At 34.2% G+C, this 16,475-nt stretch overlaps 1 protein-coding gene across 10 annotated transcripts in view; it reads right to left on the bottom strand.

The window, feature by feature from the left end:
* WRN (WRN RecQ like helicase) overlaps positions 1–16,475 on the bottom strand; it is a 144,431-nt gene that overhangs the window by 105,799 nt on the left and 22,157 nt on the right. For 9 of the 10 annotated variants that reach the window (XM_013059317.2, XM_013059315.2, XM_013059308.2 and 6 more), the window contains 6 exons: positions 7,407–7,543; positions 6,648–6,760; positions 3,103–3,248; positions 2,298–2,446; positions 1,902–2,051; positions 606–678 (listed from right to left, as the gene is read on the bottom strand). In XM_013059317.2, coding sequence (XP_012914771.1) covers positions 606–678; positions 1,902–2,051; positions 2,298–2,446; positions 3,103–3,248; positions 6,648–6,760; positions 7,407–7,502 — 727 coding nt within the window. In that variant the 5' untranslated portion in view covers positions 7,503–7,543. Of the gene's footprint in view, positions 1–605; positions 679–1,901; positions 2,052–2,297; positions 2,447–3,102; positions 3,249–6,647; positions 6,761–7,406; positions 7,566–16,475 lie in introns of all 10 variants that reach the window. The other variant, XM_013059313.2, reaches the window with a different exon arrangement.

A 16,475-nucleotide genomic window follows, 5' to 3' on the forward strand; every position in this document is an offset into this window, starting at 1 on the left:
ATGCACTAGATATGGGGCTATCATCTATACTCCAAGCACGGGGAAACATGTAAATCTCAAGTCACATGGCAGGGATTCCCCTTTGATTTCTGTCACAGGAAGAGCCCATGCTCTTTCACTCTACTGTGTAGAGTGTGTAGCTATCACTGACCTATTGAGGCATATGAGAAAAGCATGGAAGTGGAACAAAGTGGCCATACTTTTTGGAGGAAAACAGCAATTATCTTACCCTAGAAAAAATGAGAAATTTAAACCAGGACACTATAAAGTAACTTGTACATTTTAAATATTTATAGCAAGGATGTAATAATCTCCAGACTGGGAGATAACTGGTTGTGTCACTAATGTTTTCAAACCCACAAAGCCCCAACCAAAGAAGCCTAATGAAAAGCTATGTGACAAAGCAGTAGTAAGTCCTCCTCTGCCAAGAGTAATGTGCCTGAAACTCCAATCTTGGGCCACAGAGATCTCACACCCCAATGTTCAGACACTCGAGGAGTTGTAATACTAAACAGTTTGCACATGCGTGAATATTGACTTTTGGAGATAAACCTCACAAGAGAGTAAATTCAAATTTTATCTTGTATTTTTAGAGCACCACATACCTTTTTTATTTATAGCAAACCTTTGTACAGCATCACCTAAAATCTCTAATTTTTGATAAATGATGAGACCAGCCTATTAAAAAAAAAAAAGCAGAAAAGTGAAAAGAGTTTGCTAAAGGTAACCAAAATAAGGCTTTATGTCCCATCTTTAGAAAAATCAACAGTGACTCCCAAAGCACCCAAAAGGCTGCATTCAACTTATTATGTTACACAAAGATCTATGTCTTCATTAAATCACCATACCAATTTTGAGAGTGGGTAAAATAAGCTACTTGTGCCTTAAAAGTTTTACATTTTTATCTTTTAATATTCAATATTCTAAGGAGTTATCCAAATCAAATAACTTATAAGTGGGACTCCAACAAAATACAATCAAGTACGAGAAGTCTGTTTTGGCGACACGTATCTACTCCCCTGTATCTCATTAAATCAGCTGTGAATGTCGGCTTAATGAACAGCCCTCCTTTCAGGCACTGTTAACAGGAACAACCAAATCACACTGATTTTTCATGAATAAAAATATTACAGAACTTGCACAAGTTCTCAACAAGTTCTATAATTTTTTTTAACAGAATGCAAAGGAAAATTATCACCCTATTTCCTGACAAGATTGAATTCTTTTGTTTTGAAAAAAAGGAGTTTCCAGGCCTAAAAATAGATGTGAAAAGGGAAACAGCAAGATATTCATTTACAATTGAAAGTATAAATTAAGGAAAAAGAAATCCACAGGGACATAAAATGTATTTCCTAGCAAAAAACAAAACTGAGAAATAAATAATGCTATACATTAAGCCCAAATTTCAGTATGTATGAATATGTAAATATGAAAATACAAGTGACTAACAGCAGTAGAAAGCTAAATTTGGAAGTAATTTTCCTAAATTTTTAGCATATTTTAAATGTAAATATAAGAAATAATGCCAGTCTCAATATAGGAACTACAATTATTTTTATTCTGAGTTGCTTATAAATCAAATACATCATCAATATCATTTGTGTTTGCTCAGCCTGTGTTTATTAGCTATCCATGTTTTCAGAGAGATTACATTGATTACATAGAAATTAGACATTATTTTGGCTTCATGACAATAAAAACTACTAGCAGTGAATAATCCATTGATCGGTACTTGCCAATTAATATTGGGAATTATCAGTTTCACTGTCTTCTTAAGCATTTTTAATGCCAACCTAATTTAAAATATTTGAGTTTGTACAACAATTACAACAAAATTTTTCTAAAGTAATTTATTATAAGTTTAAAAAACACATCATAGTTTAGAGATCTTTGATACATACATATGCATCAGTGGCTGCATATAGCTTCTGATCCTCAGTGAGAGGAAAGTCATTCCAATTGCTACAGCGGATAGACCTGTCTTTCAGAAGCTGTTTGCCAAAGAGATGTTTAACCAAACCATTCAGGCTCCAGATTTCTGTACATTTCAGCTGGAAGTAAAGAAAAATCAATACTGCAAAAAATTATTTCTTTCTATTTTCAGATATTTCTAAATACCAGCAAATGCCCATGCCACAAATAAAGCCAGAAATGCTATACCAAAATATATGGCAGAGTTAGTCCTTAATAAATTTTCCAAATAGTGTAATATTAGCTTCGGATGTCCCGACATGGTAATTCAACACTTCCACACAACACCCAGGGCTCATCACAACAAGTACATGCCTTATGTCTACCTTTTCATTGGCAACATCTGTCAGCTCCACAAAATTCTTCAAATCAATGTCAAAGTCACATAGAAGCTTCCGCTGATCACCTTTGATTCCTACACCTGCTTTTTTAATTGCTTCATTTTCAAGCAACATCTTTAATCCCTGAGGAAAAACTGTAACATTTTATTATTACTTCAATAGGTTCTATCAAGTATTACTGATTTATTTTCTACTTCTTACACATGCTATGTTTATATTTAAATTTATGTTTATGTTAAGATTAAATTCAGAAACACATTCACCTAAAAAAGTATTCCATTTTTTTTTTTAAGATTTTATTTATTTATTTGAGAGAGTACAGAGGGAGAAGAAGCAGACTCCCTGCTGATCAGAGAGCCCGATGTAGGGGTTCAATCCCAGATCCCTGAGAACATGACTCAAGCCAAAGGCAGACGCTTAACCAACTGAGCCACCCAGGTGCTGTCACCCTGAGCATTTCTTTTCTTACCTAAAGCAAAGTCCTCACTGATAAATGACAAGAAAAACAACTGGTTTAACTACTTTCTCTGCTAACATTAACAGTATATTCCTGATCATTGAGCCCCTCTAAACTTCACTTCTCTACTATCTAAACCAGGAATAATAACAATACCTGATGAAGATGTTATAAAAATAAATAAAACAGGGATATGAATGAATCAGGTGGAACATGAATACCTCAATAAATGATGAGAAAAGCACAAGCTAATTCAAAAGCTTAATTTTGTAGGCATAAGGTTGACATAATACAACTATCAACCATATAAAAATGAAACAAAGAGATACTAACCTGACATAGAAGAAATATGAAACAAATAACATTTGCTCTCTGACACACATAACTGAATCAGTGCAACTCTGCTCTGTTTCCCTTTACTGTACGCTGGTGGCCATTCCATGTCAAATCCTACTACACCTCCAGTACTCAGATCCGTGCTAAAGGGGAAAAATATAGTACAGATGAACTACATTAGTATTTTACCTTCTGTATAACTTCTGCATTCCAAAAATTAAAAGACAAGTCATATATGGTAGAAGATATCTATGATACAAACACCTGATAATGAACAGCCAGAAAATATTAAAAATTCCTTGAAAAGTTGGTAAGAAAAAAAGAAAAAGCAGATAATCCAGTAAAAAGGAGGAAGAGGAGGAGGGGGAGCAGGAAGAGGAGGAAAAGGAGCACAGTATCAAGTACTGAGAAAGATACCTACCTGCTCAAACACTGGTGAATGTAAATTGGTAAAATCCTTTTAAAAAAGGCTTTGATAATATTTTGCTGAAGATGTATAAACACTATGACCCATAAGTTTTTTCTCGTAAATATATCAAACTCTCAGATGCGTACAGCCCGACAGATGTTTAAGAATGTTCACTGCAGGGGCACCTGGGTGGCCCAGTTGGTTAGGCATCCAACTCTTGATTTCAGCTCAGGTCATGATCTCAGCATCCTAGGTCTGGCCCTGCATCAGGCTCTGTGCTCATCAGGGCGTCTGCCTGAGGTTTCTCTCTCCTCTTCCTTTGCCCCTCCCCCCACTCATACTTGCTCCCATGTATGCTCTCTCACGTTCTCTCACTCTCTCCAAATCTTTAAAAAAAATAATAATTTGCTTTAAAAAAAAAGAATGTTCATTGTAATACTGTTCTTTCTGGCAAAAATGGAAACAAACTGTATTTCCATCAACAAAAGAATGGACAAATTGTGGCATATGGAAACAATTAAATATTATATAAAAATTAAAATAGAACTACATATACCAAAAAGGAAAAATTCTCAAAAAAACATAAAATTTTGAGTGGAAAACACAAGTGGCAGAATATACATATAGTTTGATAGTATTTTTTAAAGTTTTTAAATGGGCAATATAACAGCATATGGTATTTGAGGGTATAAAAGTATAGATATAATAAAAAACATGTGAGGGAATGTTAAACACTGAACTCATGCTAGAAGTTATCTCAGAGGGCTACAGAGGGGAGAATGAGAATGGACATACCTGGGGATTTAGCTGTATTTTACCACAACACTTCTTAATAAAGATTTAAAGAAAATGGATATTAAGATTTGCTAAAGTGAGGGTTTTGTTATATTATTTTCTATTTTTGTTTATATTTGCCTATTTTATAATTTTTAAAAATTAAAAATATATATCACAAAAGAATCTCAATTTCTGCTTTGGGCCAAGATGATAAGACATATCTTTCCTCTATGAACAAACAGAAAATTGGACAAAATAGGTACAGACACTGAACAATAGGCAATACAGGACTGTGCTCTCTGAGGGAAAGAAAACCATGGGGGAGCCCTACCGCTGCCCCCACTTTCTACCTGGAACACTTTCCAGACAACAGAACAGGGAGAAGTCAAAGCAGAGCACTGAGTTAGGGAGACAGGGTTCCCAGCCAGAGAGGCTGAGGGAGCTAGAAGTTGTTTCTGGAGAGGTGGGAGCTAGGCAAGAAAGAGGCTGAACAAAGACCAACCAGGGAACCATCGCATGAACAATTCCTAGGGCTTACTTACATGTAGGGAAGAGGCATTAAAGTTCTGAAAAGTGGCCTTATAGAGTCTTGATCGCCTGGGGCAGTCAGCAAAGACTCCATGAGGCCCACACCTTATTATTATAGGGCTAAATTACTCCCAGAGGAAAGACGCCTATCAACCTGCCCTAATAAATCTTAAAAATAATGGCTCAAAAGGTAAAAGCTGATCTTCAGGTAACTTAACTTCCTGACAGAGTGAAGCTCTTTTCTTTGAAGAAAAACAAGCAAACCCAACATTCAGCAAGGTAAAATCACAATGTCCAATCAAAACTGCTGGCATTAGGAAAAAATAGAAAATGCGACCTCTAACCAGGATAAACATCATTTCAAAGAAAAAAATCAGTAAAATAATGGAATTAATAGACAAGCACACTGAAACCACCACTATAAATATGCTGAATATGTTCAAATATTTAACAGAAAACATGAATATGAGAGCCAAACTGGAAGATACTTCCTAAAAAGAAACAAATAGAACTTCTAGAGAAGAGAAAAGAATAACAGGATGGGGGTACTAAAGAAATTTTTTAAATCTGTTAAGACTAGAAACCCACAGGTCTGAAAAGGTCAATGAACCCCCAAGCAGGATGAAGACAAACCACGCTACACAAAGAGACATCATAATCAAATTGCTGAAAACCTGTGATAGCAAAAATCTTTAAGCCAGACAGTGGGGGGTAAGAAAGAAAAGCCTGCCTATCATAATGCACACAGAATTCATCGGAACTACATTCCTCAAATCACGTATACTTATTGCTTTTACATATGACATGCTATGGCCCTGACAAAGGTAAGATGGTAGAGTTAATATATAATCATAACTGACAGATTTTACCTTCTCTGTGAGACAAATTTTGTTCTATATAAAGAGACCTAATAGCAGGGCCAGTTAACTGGGAGTGAGGGCACTTGAATACTATTTCTAGAATTCATCTAGAATTCATTTCTAGAGATCATAATAGCTTAACTTAGCTCTGTATCTTGTAACCATTGCAATGTACAACAGTCTAAAAAAAACAAATAGGTATAATAACTTCAAAGAAGATCTGAATGAATTCCTTCCTTCTTCTTCTCCTTGTAAAATGCTTTAAGAGCCTTGGATTGCATTATTGCATAATCCTAATTTAACAGGGCAATTTTAAAAAATATTAACAGTCATTTCTAATGTTCTTCTTAGGAATCATTTGCTATAACTGCTGCAAACTAAACCCAACAGAGCTGATCACAACCACTATTCGCTACTAATTTGCTATTTTTTTTTAAAGATTTTATTTATTTATTTGACAGAGAGAGATCACAAGTAGGCAGAGAGGCAGGCAGAGAGAGAGAGGAGGAAGCAGGCTCACTGCTGAGCAGAGAGCCCGACGCAGGACTCGATCCCAGGACCCTGAGATCATGACCTGAGCTGATGGCAGCGGCTTAACCCACTGAGCCACCCAGGTGCCCCTACTAATTTGCTATTTTTAATGAAATATAAAAGGGACATTTGGAGGTTGAATAATTCTTACATTTTTTTTTTTGCCCTATATTGGTGAAATAAACAATGTGTTTAAGTATTTAAGTACTGAAAGTAACAAAAAATTAGCTAATAGGATTATGAACAACATGTACATTACACATTTAATCCAGTAATTTTAAGATTTTTTAACATAAAATTAGAACTTGTCAAATGATATTCCATGTAGAAATGATTACACATTAACTGTAAAATTCAATCTACTTACAAATATTGTCATAATAGTTATCTTCTAAGGGTTCAAATTCAAATGAAACTAGAAAATTCAAATCTCTTACCTAATATCTTCTGATAGAAAAGAACAATCACTAGCTTCATAACTATAAACAATTGATCCAGTGTATTCTAAGAAAGGGAGGTCATCTTCGAAAACACTCTTCTGAACAGATGCCTTGAGTTAAATAAAATTTCAAAAAGGCACAAATAAAGTTCACATTGAATAAGAGATATTTACGGAAAAAATACAGTTCAATGGAGCATTCAAATTATGGTTCCAAGTTCTACCAACTAATGTTTTACAGACTAATGAAGTCATGAGGACAATGTAGCAAAAATAAACTAGCCACTATAAAATTATTTTTCTAAAAAGTTATTTACAAACTTCCACTCCTATTTTCATAAGAGCACTTATAGTATTAATTTTTTCTGTAATTATATTAGCATTCTAGATGTAATAATGTTGCCTTAAGTTGCTGAAGAATGGCTGGTAGATCTTGTATCTATGAAAACTTAAACATCCTTACCCACAAAAATTCACCAAAGTAAATACCTTTCTAAATTGCCTAAATTAGAACAGACTAATAAGGTCAACCCTACACAGCAAGAATAAAGGTAAAATACAGAGTAAGAAATCCCATTTTGTAAACCCCATTAAAATTTAGTCCCATTCACCCAATAAAGGACTAAGTTGGGATTCAACTGCACAACAGCTATTCTAACTTAAATGGTGACCTGAAGTTTACAAGTGAAGACTGACTGATTTTATAGTCAAATGTACACTAAATTTTCCATTAACTAATAACTGGTGAACTGCATACCTTTCCTTCTACTGCAGGACAGGTCTCATTCTGCCCAGACATCCATTCAGGAAGTTTCCGCTGCTGTGGAGTTGTTTCCAACTTTTTTTCATTCATCTTTAATAGGCTCCAGTTGCAAAATCCAAAAAACAATTACTCTGTGAATAAAAACAGTGCAATCTTTGAAAAAAAAAAAAAAAACAACAAAACAAAACTCAGAAAGAGTCCTGTGGATATGATAACTGAGGAATCAAACATGCAAATTTAAAGTTACAGCATTTGGCCCACCTATAGGTTTTAAGAGCTAGAATTGCAAAACAAAAGGACACAGATATAACATGCTGGATCTAATAATTATATACTCAGTAGTATTTCTTCTTTTTAAAATAAGTGAGCCAATTTAATTGAGTTCTAAGGTTGTAGTAGTTTCAAGATCCTATCATTTTATGACTTTGCTCCTTTCAAAGAATAATCTTTATCTCATCACCAATGACAATCCTTGAGTGTGTAAATTCTTACAGATTTTGACATCTTTAATTTTCTTATCATCTGTCCTAAGATCTAAGGAAACTCAGCAAACTGTTGGACTTGTTCACAAGTCTACTTGAAAAATGAATTTTTAGACAGAGAACAGCTTTTCTATATTAAGGGTTTTCTTTTATTAAGCTCTTGGCCTAGTAAGTGAACAAGTTTCCCTAAGAATAAGAGTTTCCCAGAGGATATTTTTAAAAATCTGTTACTAGCTCTGAGGGCTCTTCTCAATGTAAACCACACGTAAAAAATGGTTATAGAAAACACAATGAATAGGACAACCATGACAAACTCTTTTTTTTGTTTGTTTGTCTGCTTTTTTTTTTTAAGATTTTATTTATTTATTTGACAGAGATCACAAAGAGGCAGAGAGGCAGTCAGAGAGAGGAGGAAGCAGGCTCCCTGGTGAGCGGGGAGCCTGATGCGTGGCTCGATCCCAGAACCCTGGGATCACGACCTGAGCCGAAGGCAGAGGCTTTAACCCACCGAGCCACCCAGGCGCCTCCAAACTCTTTTTGTTAATGGCAAATGGATCCATACCCTAGCGTGACCTAACACACTAAATTGAAGCAGTTTTAATTTCTTCATAAAATCTTTCCAACTCCAATCTTAGTTCCTATTATCTCAAATTGCTAGTAAAGGAGCAGCAGTTTAAAATATATAGCTGAAGATTCTTATGATGAAACATGATACTATGAAATAATCACAGCAACTACTTATGATTTAGGATGATCTGTTATCCCTATTGATAGTTAGCAATATAAACCCAGAAGAAATTACACAGTAGCAGCAGGTATCCATTTTAATTGCTCATTTTCTCAAGCAGAAAGCCCCAAAACTGAGAATACTGATAATTTATGAAGGAAAATTTTTTAAGGAAATTTTTAAAAGATTACTCTAGCAAAATCTTCTGTATAAAACCAACTCTACCACTCTTATGCATTGGGAAGGAAGGGGTTAAAAACAGGCTAGTAATTTACTCTCCTTACTGGGAGAGAGGAAATGAAAGACCTCAACCAGGGATCCCAGTAATAACACTCACCATCTCAAACCAGATGGTAGCCTTGTAAAACTACAATGATATTTACTAGCAGAAAAGTACCAAAGAGTACCTATCTAAAAAATGCTATTCACAAGATACAGCTCAACTATCTTGACTGCTCATCACAAATGAGCCTGGAATCAGGATTTATTAATTTATGGCTGAAAAATGGGGAGTAGTCAAGGAAGCTGTGTCATTAAAACAATATAAAATAGAGGCATTCCAAAACCAACACAACCTCCTTTGTGCAATTTTTTTTTTTTTTTTTTTTTTTTTTTTTGCCCACATTGCTCAAAACTATTCTGTTAATCTAAAACCATAACATGTCCTATTGCAAAAGAAAAGGACATTTTTGGAATCCGTGTCTGACAGTCTGGGGATCCTCCAAAAAAAGAATATGCCATCTGCACTTGGTGCTTGCTTGTATTCTTTGAATCATTAGCAAAGTTTGGCGTTGGGTAAGATCTATGATTCACTGAATCAGAATGGACAACTCAAGTTTGGGTGCTACCATTTACATTGTATTGGTAAGATAATATATGTAAAATATATGTTTTTATAGTCATCTTATAAAACATTTTACAAATATGAGTAGTTATTAATATGTTTATATGTGTCACAAATTCAAAACTCTTAACAGGAGAGTTAAAATTTGATCCCAAAGTGTACTTTTTATATATGCTCTGTTCTTGATCTTAAAATATTATTTTTATGAAGCTGGAAAACAAGTTTTGGCTATACACAAAGTAGATAATTTGCAAAACCGCCAGAAAATTGTGGTTTCTGCAAATAATAGACAACTCTATAAAAACACTATAAAATCTTAGAATTTTTTTACGTAATTCATTCACTGCCAAAACAGAAATAAACTTCAGTAACTCTTCCCTGAAGCCACCTATAACACTAAAATCATTTTAATTTGAAATGCTTAGTTTTCAGATGTAAAATATTCTCTTTCACACACAAAATTCTGTCTAGATGCTTCCAGGCGAAGAATTTGAAAGCAAACTTGTTTATGGACCTAACATCTTCGTCAAATTTACTTAGATCTCAGGACAGATAAAAAGCACACAGAAAATTAAGGTTGTAGAATAATTTGCAACAAGGAAATTCTTCAAGATACATGAGGATTTGATCAGATAAAGGTTACTCTCGGAAGGAATCCAAGTCATTGGATGATAGAATTTTTCATTTATATATTTAGCTGTTGTGTTGTTGAGTATAAACAACTTTGACATGTCTTTTTCTAAAACCCAGACTCTTATCATTTCATAACACTTCATCTTGTACCATTTCAATGGTACAAGATCTTTCAAGATCTTAAATTCCACTTTGAAATAAATACAGATGGTCCCTAACAATGGTTTCACTTGGGATTTTTCAACCTTACAATAGTGCAAAAGCAATGCACATTCATTAGCAACCACAGATTTTGAACTTGGATCTTTTCTTGTGCTCGTCCTATGTGGTACAACCTTCTGTGGTGAGGCTGGGCAGCAGCCTGGAGCCACAGCTCCTGGCAACCGTTCCGTAACCATGCAACCATTCTGGTTTTCACTTTCAGTATAACATCTAATAAACTACATGAGATGCTCAATACTTTATTATAAAATAGTCTTTCTGTCAGATGATTTTAGCCAACTGTAGACCAACTTAAGTGTTCTGAGGACATTTATGGTCAGCTAGGCTAAGCTATGATGTTTGGGAGGCTAGGTATGAAATATTTTCAACTTTCGATGGTCCATCTGGAAAGTCCTAAGTCAAATAAGATTTGTAATATACTTTGATTTGCATTGGTTTAGACTTTCCTGGAATCATTCTGCCTGTCTACCCACCATTACCGGCTACTTTTCAGTCTTGATCACTTTTTTAAAGGCTACCTTTAAACATTATACAACTGGGATTTTTATTATTTTTTATTTTTCAATTTTTTGTTTTGAATAATCCCATTGAACATGTCTCTCAATAGGGTAATTCATCTCATTTGCATTTAGTATAAGAACATGAGTTTTCTCTCTCATTTTACTTTGATTAATATTTACCTTACTTTCTTCAGTTTTCTTACTATTTTTCATTTTTCCTGATTGATTAAAATTACCATCCATTCTCTTTTTCCATTATCAATGACAAAATGTCAATTTTTTTCCATCCGACCATTACCATTATCCAACTATTACCATATTACCATACTATTACCATAGTCTCAGCAAAATACTACAACAATATCCCTTCCCCATCCTGATCCTACATTTGCACTGTCCTTCCCACCCTTCTAATTACTGTTTTCTGCTGATATGGTTTTGGCTACAGCCTGTCAGTCTTCTTAGTACTGCTCTTCTATTTCAACAATCCTTACTATTTTCCAAATATTTATTTTATAAATTCCATCATCTATTGTAATATAAATGTATTTATAAATTCAAATAAGAAATATATTGTTTACTATAGTTTCCTCTTCCCTTCATCTTATCCCTCTTGTTCTAACTCAACTGTTTGTTTAGAGAACTCTAAATTATTTTCATCAGGTAGAATATGAAAGTAATAAACTCTGATTCCCTGCATATGTGAAAATGTATTTCTTCAACAGATAAAATGATGTGTTTGTTGGCTGAGTAAAACAGTCCCTCAGTTGTCTGTAGCTCTTCTCTTACTGTCTTCTACCTTTTGATGCTGCAAGTAAGAAATTCATTGTTTCTCTGATGCTTTTTCTATTGTGAGTCACCTATTTCCCATCTGGGAACTTGAAAGACTTTCAAGGATTTTTAGATTTTAAGGAGCCTAAGTGTAAATTCTATTCTCCTTGGGATCAGTGAGTCCTTGGAAAGGGCTCCTTTCCAAGTCTTTTTCTTAAGATCAGAAAACTTTCCCCTCAATATGGGTTGAATTGCATCCCTCCTCAAAAAAAAATGAAGAAGTGTCAAAGTCCTAATCTCCAGTACTTCAGCATGTGACTCTTTATTTGGAAAAAGTCATTACGGAAGTAATCAAATTTAAACAAGGTCGTTACAGTGGTCTCTAATCCAAACCGAGTGGTAGCCTTACAAAAAGGGGAAATATGGACACAGAGATGTCTCAGGCATGCACTGAGAGAAGATGTTGTGAAGAAACACATAGAGAAAGAGCCATTTACAAGCCACGAAGAGGTCTTAAACAGATCCTTCCCCTACAGCCCTGAAAAGAAAACAACTCCACTAACAATTTGATTTCAGACTTCTGGCCTCCAAAACGATGAGACAATAAATTTCTGTTTAATCATGGAGTATGCATCACTTAACTGTGGCACCTGCAGCAAACTAATATACCCCTATTTCTAGTTTAATTATTAATTGCCACTATCTCTTCCCTTTTCTCCTTCTATATTTATTCACATGCTGATGAATTTCTTCCTGCCTGAATTTCTTCTCCTAGACTCTATTTTTTCCTTCCTGACTACCATTTCTTGAATTTTGTTCTATGTATTATAAGACACTCCTTACACTTGACTTCTAAGATGCTAATTTCACTCCCAATGGTGATAGCCCTTTTCAGTTTGTCTACTGAATTTTTATAATGTTAAGATCTTGATTGTTAGTTCCAGAAAGTTTCCTTATGCTCTAGTTGAGTCTCTCTAAATATGCTTGTTATTTCTTTCTTTTGTAAAGTTTATAATCTAGTTCAAATATCTCTTTCAATAAAAGTCTCCTATTCTGGGTGTTCTTTGGTCTTCTTTCCACTGATGCTGGCTTCCTTAGTTGGACCATTATTTTCCTTTGCCTATAAATTCTGTTTATCATCAGCAGTCATCTGCTCTTAGGGTCCCTCAGGAACCTGAAAACAGGACAAAAACTGTTAAGTTTTCCAATGAAGTATTAGGAAGCAATTTCTCTATTAACGGGTCTTCTAAATTGTAATCTCAAGACCTAGACCACCAACACACTGAGCTCATCAGTACAACTCCTCTGGAAATGTTCTAAGACAGGAAAGATGAAGCAGGCATCCCTGGACTAGTTATTCAGTTCACTCAACAAATACCAGCCATATTTGTTCTACCACAGTAATTCTACTGAGTATTTTATTTAGGGAATTATGTTTCAGTTCCTTTCTTATCCTGCTATTTTCCTTTTCAACCACATTCAATTTCCTGTTTTTCTTTTTCAATTTTTTATTTAAATTCTAGTTAGTTAAGATATTGTGTAATATTGGTATCAGGAGTAGAATTTAGTGATTCATCACTTACCTACAACACCCAGTGCTCATCTTAACAAGTGTCCTCCTAATACCCGTCACCCACTTATCCCCTCCCCCACCCACCTCCCTCCATCAATCCTCTTCAGGGGGTTTTTTTTGTTTGTTTTTTGCTTGTTTTTTCTCTTTGGTTCTTTTATTAACACATTTCCTGCTGAATCTATTGATAATACTTATAAAGACTTTGAGGGTTTCTTTGTTTAGAAATTATTTTTTAAAGATTTTATTTATGTGACACAGAGACTATAAAGAAGGAGACTAGCAGAGACAGAAGGAGAAGCAGGCTCCCCATTGAACAGGGAGCCCTACCCTGGACTGGATCCCGGGACCCTGGGAAGGCAGAAGCTTTACTGACTGAGCCACCCAGGCGCCCCTAGAAATTATTTTTTATCAAGGGTCAACTACTCAGCTAAGCAAGCTTGATAGCTATTGATTTTTCTCAAATACATGATGATTCTCAGTGCCCACTTCATTTATAAATGAAGGTCTATACCAGGAGTCTACAACATTCCTCAACTTGGCACATTCAGAAAACGAAAATATTTTTATAGCATACTGGAAAGGCAATCTGAGAGTGTGCATATGACATTTTGTAAAAACTGCATATCTTCATTGTAAAATTAAACTTTTTAAACAAGAAACTAAGTTGTTTGGTTGAATATAACTTTTGCATATTTGGCTTAAAATGACTACATACAACTCCTGATTAAAACATTTTAACATTTTCTTAATATTCTATATAGTCACCATCACAAGGAAGCTTTATTAGAACAATTAGTAACAAATGGCAGAAGAGCAGGCTTTACTCTAAAAGGCTGAAAACTTTTTAACAATTAACCAGTATTCCAACAACTTGACCTCTTTAAATTCTACTTCAACAATGCTGAAGTTCTTAAATCTAACAGCTTCTCCTTTTCTTCTGTTGAAAACTATGTTAATTCCTTCTGATGATATAAATAAGTTTTGAATACAAATGAATTTTTTATAACAAGTATTTCAACATAGTGTGCTGAATTTGCTCAAGTATTATTAATTCATTCTTAGGATTGAAAAGATACCAATTACATGTCACTTCTAAAACTATTTTAACTTCATTCTCCCAAAGCTGAATTATTACTCTGAATCCATAAACTTTGTAAGTACATGTTAATATATTTTTCCACATAATCGCTGCACTTTCAAATTAATTCAGGTGCTCAAAATGTCCGTTAAGAATACTGTTTATTGAAACCGATAAGTATACTTCAGCAAATCTGTAAAATAAGAACCATTCATATGGAATAACTTGAAATTTTCTTTTAGCATATAAATCTTCCTTTAGACTGTCAATACACTTCATTACTGAAATAGCCAACCACATTTCTTCACCTAAAGCTGAAAAGAAGGTACTACAGTAGCTTAGACTTCATTAGGTTCACCATTTTTATGACTTCATTTAATGTGAGCTCAGAACTACAGGCAATTTTTAATATACAGGACCTTCTCTGTGAACAAGACAAGTTATTACTTAGAATATCAAGGGTTTTTTAAATATATTGAACTAAATGTACAGCCTAAACCCCAGTTATTACCAGTCCCAAACTTCCACTGTTTCCATAATATCTTGTATGTTTCAAGATATTTTCTTTGAATACTTCAGTTTTGAAGCTTCTTCGCCAAGGAAATAATAATGTTCTTTCAAGCATTTTTCTTCAAGGATTCCTATAGCTTTCTGAGGCCCATTATCAACATTTATGGATTCATATCTACAATGAACACCTTTTCATTAGATAATCTTCTGAATTAGTACTGTCTTCTTCTATGTCTTTGACAAATCTTGAACATACCTTCTAACAAAATAATTGAAAATGGCAACTTTTTCATTTCCTTTGCCTTATGGATCCCAAACACAGTGTTCCATACAGGCAGGAAAATAAAGAGCAAATTCGGCAAACTAGTGAAATATAGGCTTTACTAACTGAGCAATCCTGTATCTGGTTTCTTGAGCTCAATCTGATGATCACAACCTCTTAAAAGAATTTTGTTTTGGGGCGCCTGGGTGGCTCAGTGGGTTAAGCCGCTGCCTTCGGCTCAGGTCATGATCTCAGCGTCCTGGGATCGAGCCCCGCATCGGGCTCTCTGCTCCACAGGGAGCCTGCTTCCCTTTCTCTCTCTCTCTGCCTGCCTCTCTGCCTATTTGTGATCTCTGTCTGTCAAATAAATAAATAAAATCTTTAAAAAAAAAAAAAAAAGAATTTTGTTTTACAGGCACCTGGGTGGCTCAGTGGGTTAAGCGTCTATCTTCAGCTTAGGTCCTGGTCCCAGGGTTCTGAGAAGGAGTCCTGAATATGGCTCCTTGCTCAGTGGGGAGTCTGCTTCTCCTTCTCCCTCTCCTTCTGCCTCTCCCCAGCCAGCTCATGCTCTCTCTCTCTCAAATAAATAAATAAAAATTTTTAAAAAAGAATTTTATTTTGTGTTCAAAGATGATTTCAAAAGTTCATACTTTTTTTTAGTAAAATAGCTGTTTTATGAAAAGGTACCAGAGTATTTTGACACCCTTATTTCATTTGATTTAGCCTATAAAGAATTATGGAAACATCATAAAATTGAGATAATTCTTTACTTTAGAGCCTAATTATTGATGAAATATTTAGTGTTATATTTAACTCACAGATCAGATGACTTTACAACTTTTACCAATAAATTAGAGATTATAGTGGGAAAATAAATATCTGCAGAACTTAAATTTATTTGAATATAAAATACTTAAAAAATAAAGTGCTTGAAATATTTTAAGTCCTTCATTCCTTGGGAAATGCTTGTCAATTTTTTAGTCTATCTAAACTCTTACTTTTTTTTTTTTTAACAAACCTTATCCCAAAAAACTTCTTTAATGAAAAAGACTAAACAAAAAACAGTGTGCTGAAATATTTTCAGTTCTTGAATAATTTAAATGTTTAAAGTAAGCAAAATACACTTGTAATCAAAATCTTTTTAAATGAGGTTCTGAAATTACAAAGGACTATATTTCCCTTGTTAAAATCAATGGAATTGTATTATGTTCAATTATTGATTATTTTTAGATATAAGCACTATATATAAATTCTAAATGTAAATTCTAAAAACAAACATATTGTGAAATTCTATCATAATCAGGGTTTGACAAATTGTCACATCAAAAGGCCATAATAAATAAATAATTAAAAGTTACATAACAAGCAAAAAAATAAACAAAATTCATTGTTTTCTGTTAGAAAATACTGATAAGAATTCGCTAACAATCATGCTCTTTTCTGTTAGCAGTAAAATAATTA

Source organism: Mustela putorius, unplaced genomic scaffold, assembly GCF_011764305.1.
Source record: "Mustela putorius furo isolate JIRA1106 unplaced genomic scaffold, ASM1176430v1.1 tig00537255_pilon_pilon_pilon, whole genome shotgun sequence".
Taxonomy (NCBI): Eukaryota; Metazoa; Chordata; class Mammalia; order Carnivora; family Mustelidae; genus Mustela; species Mustela putorius.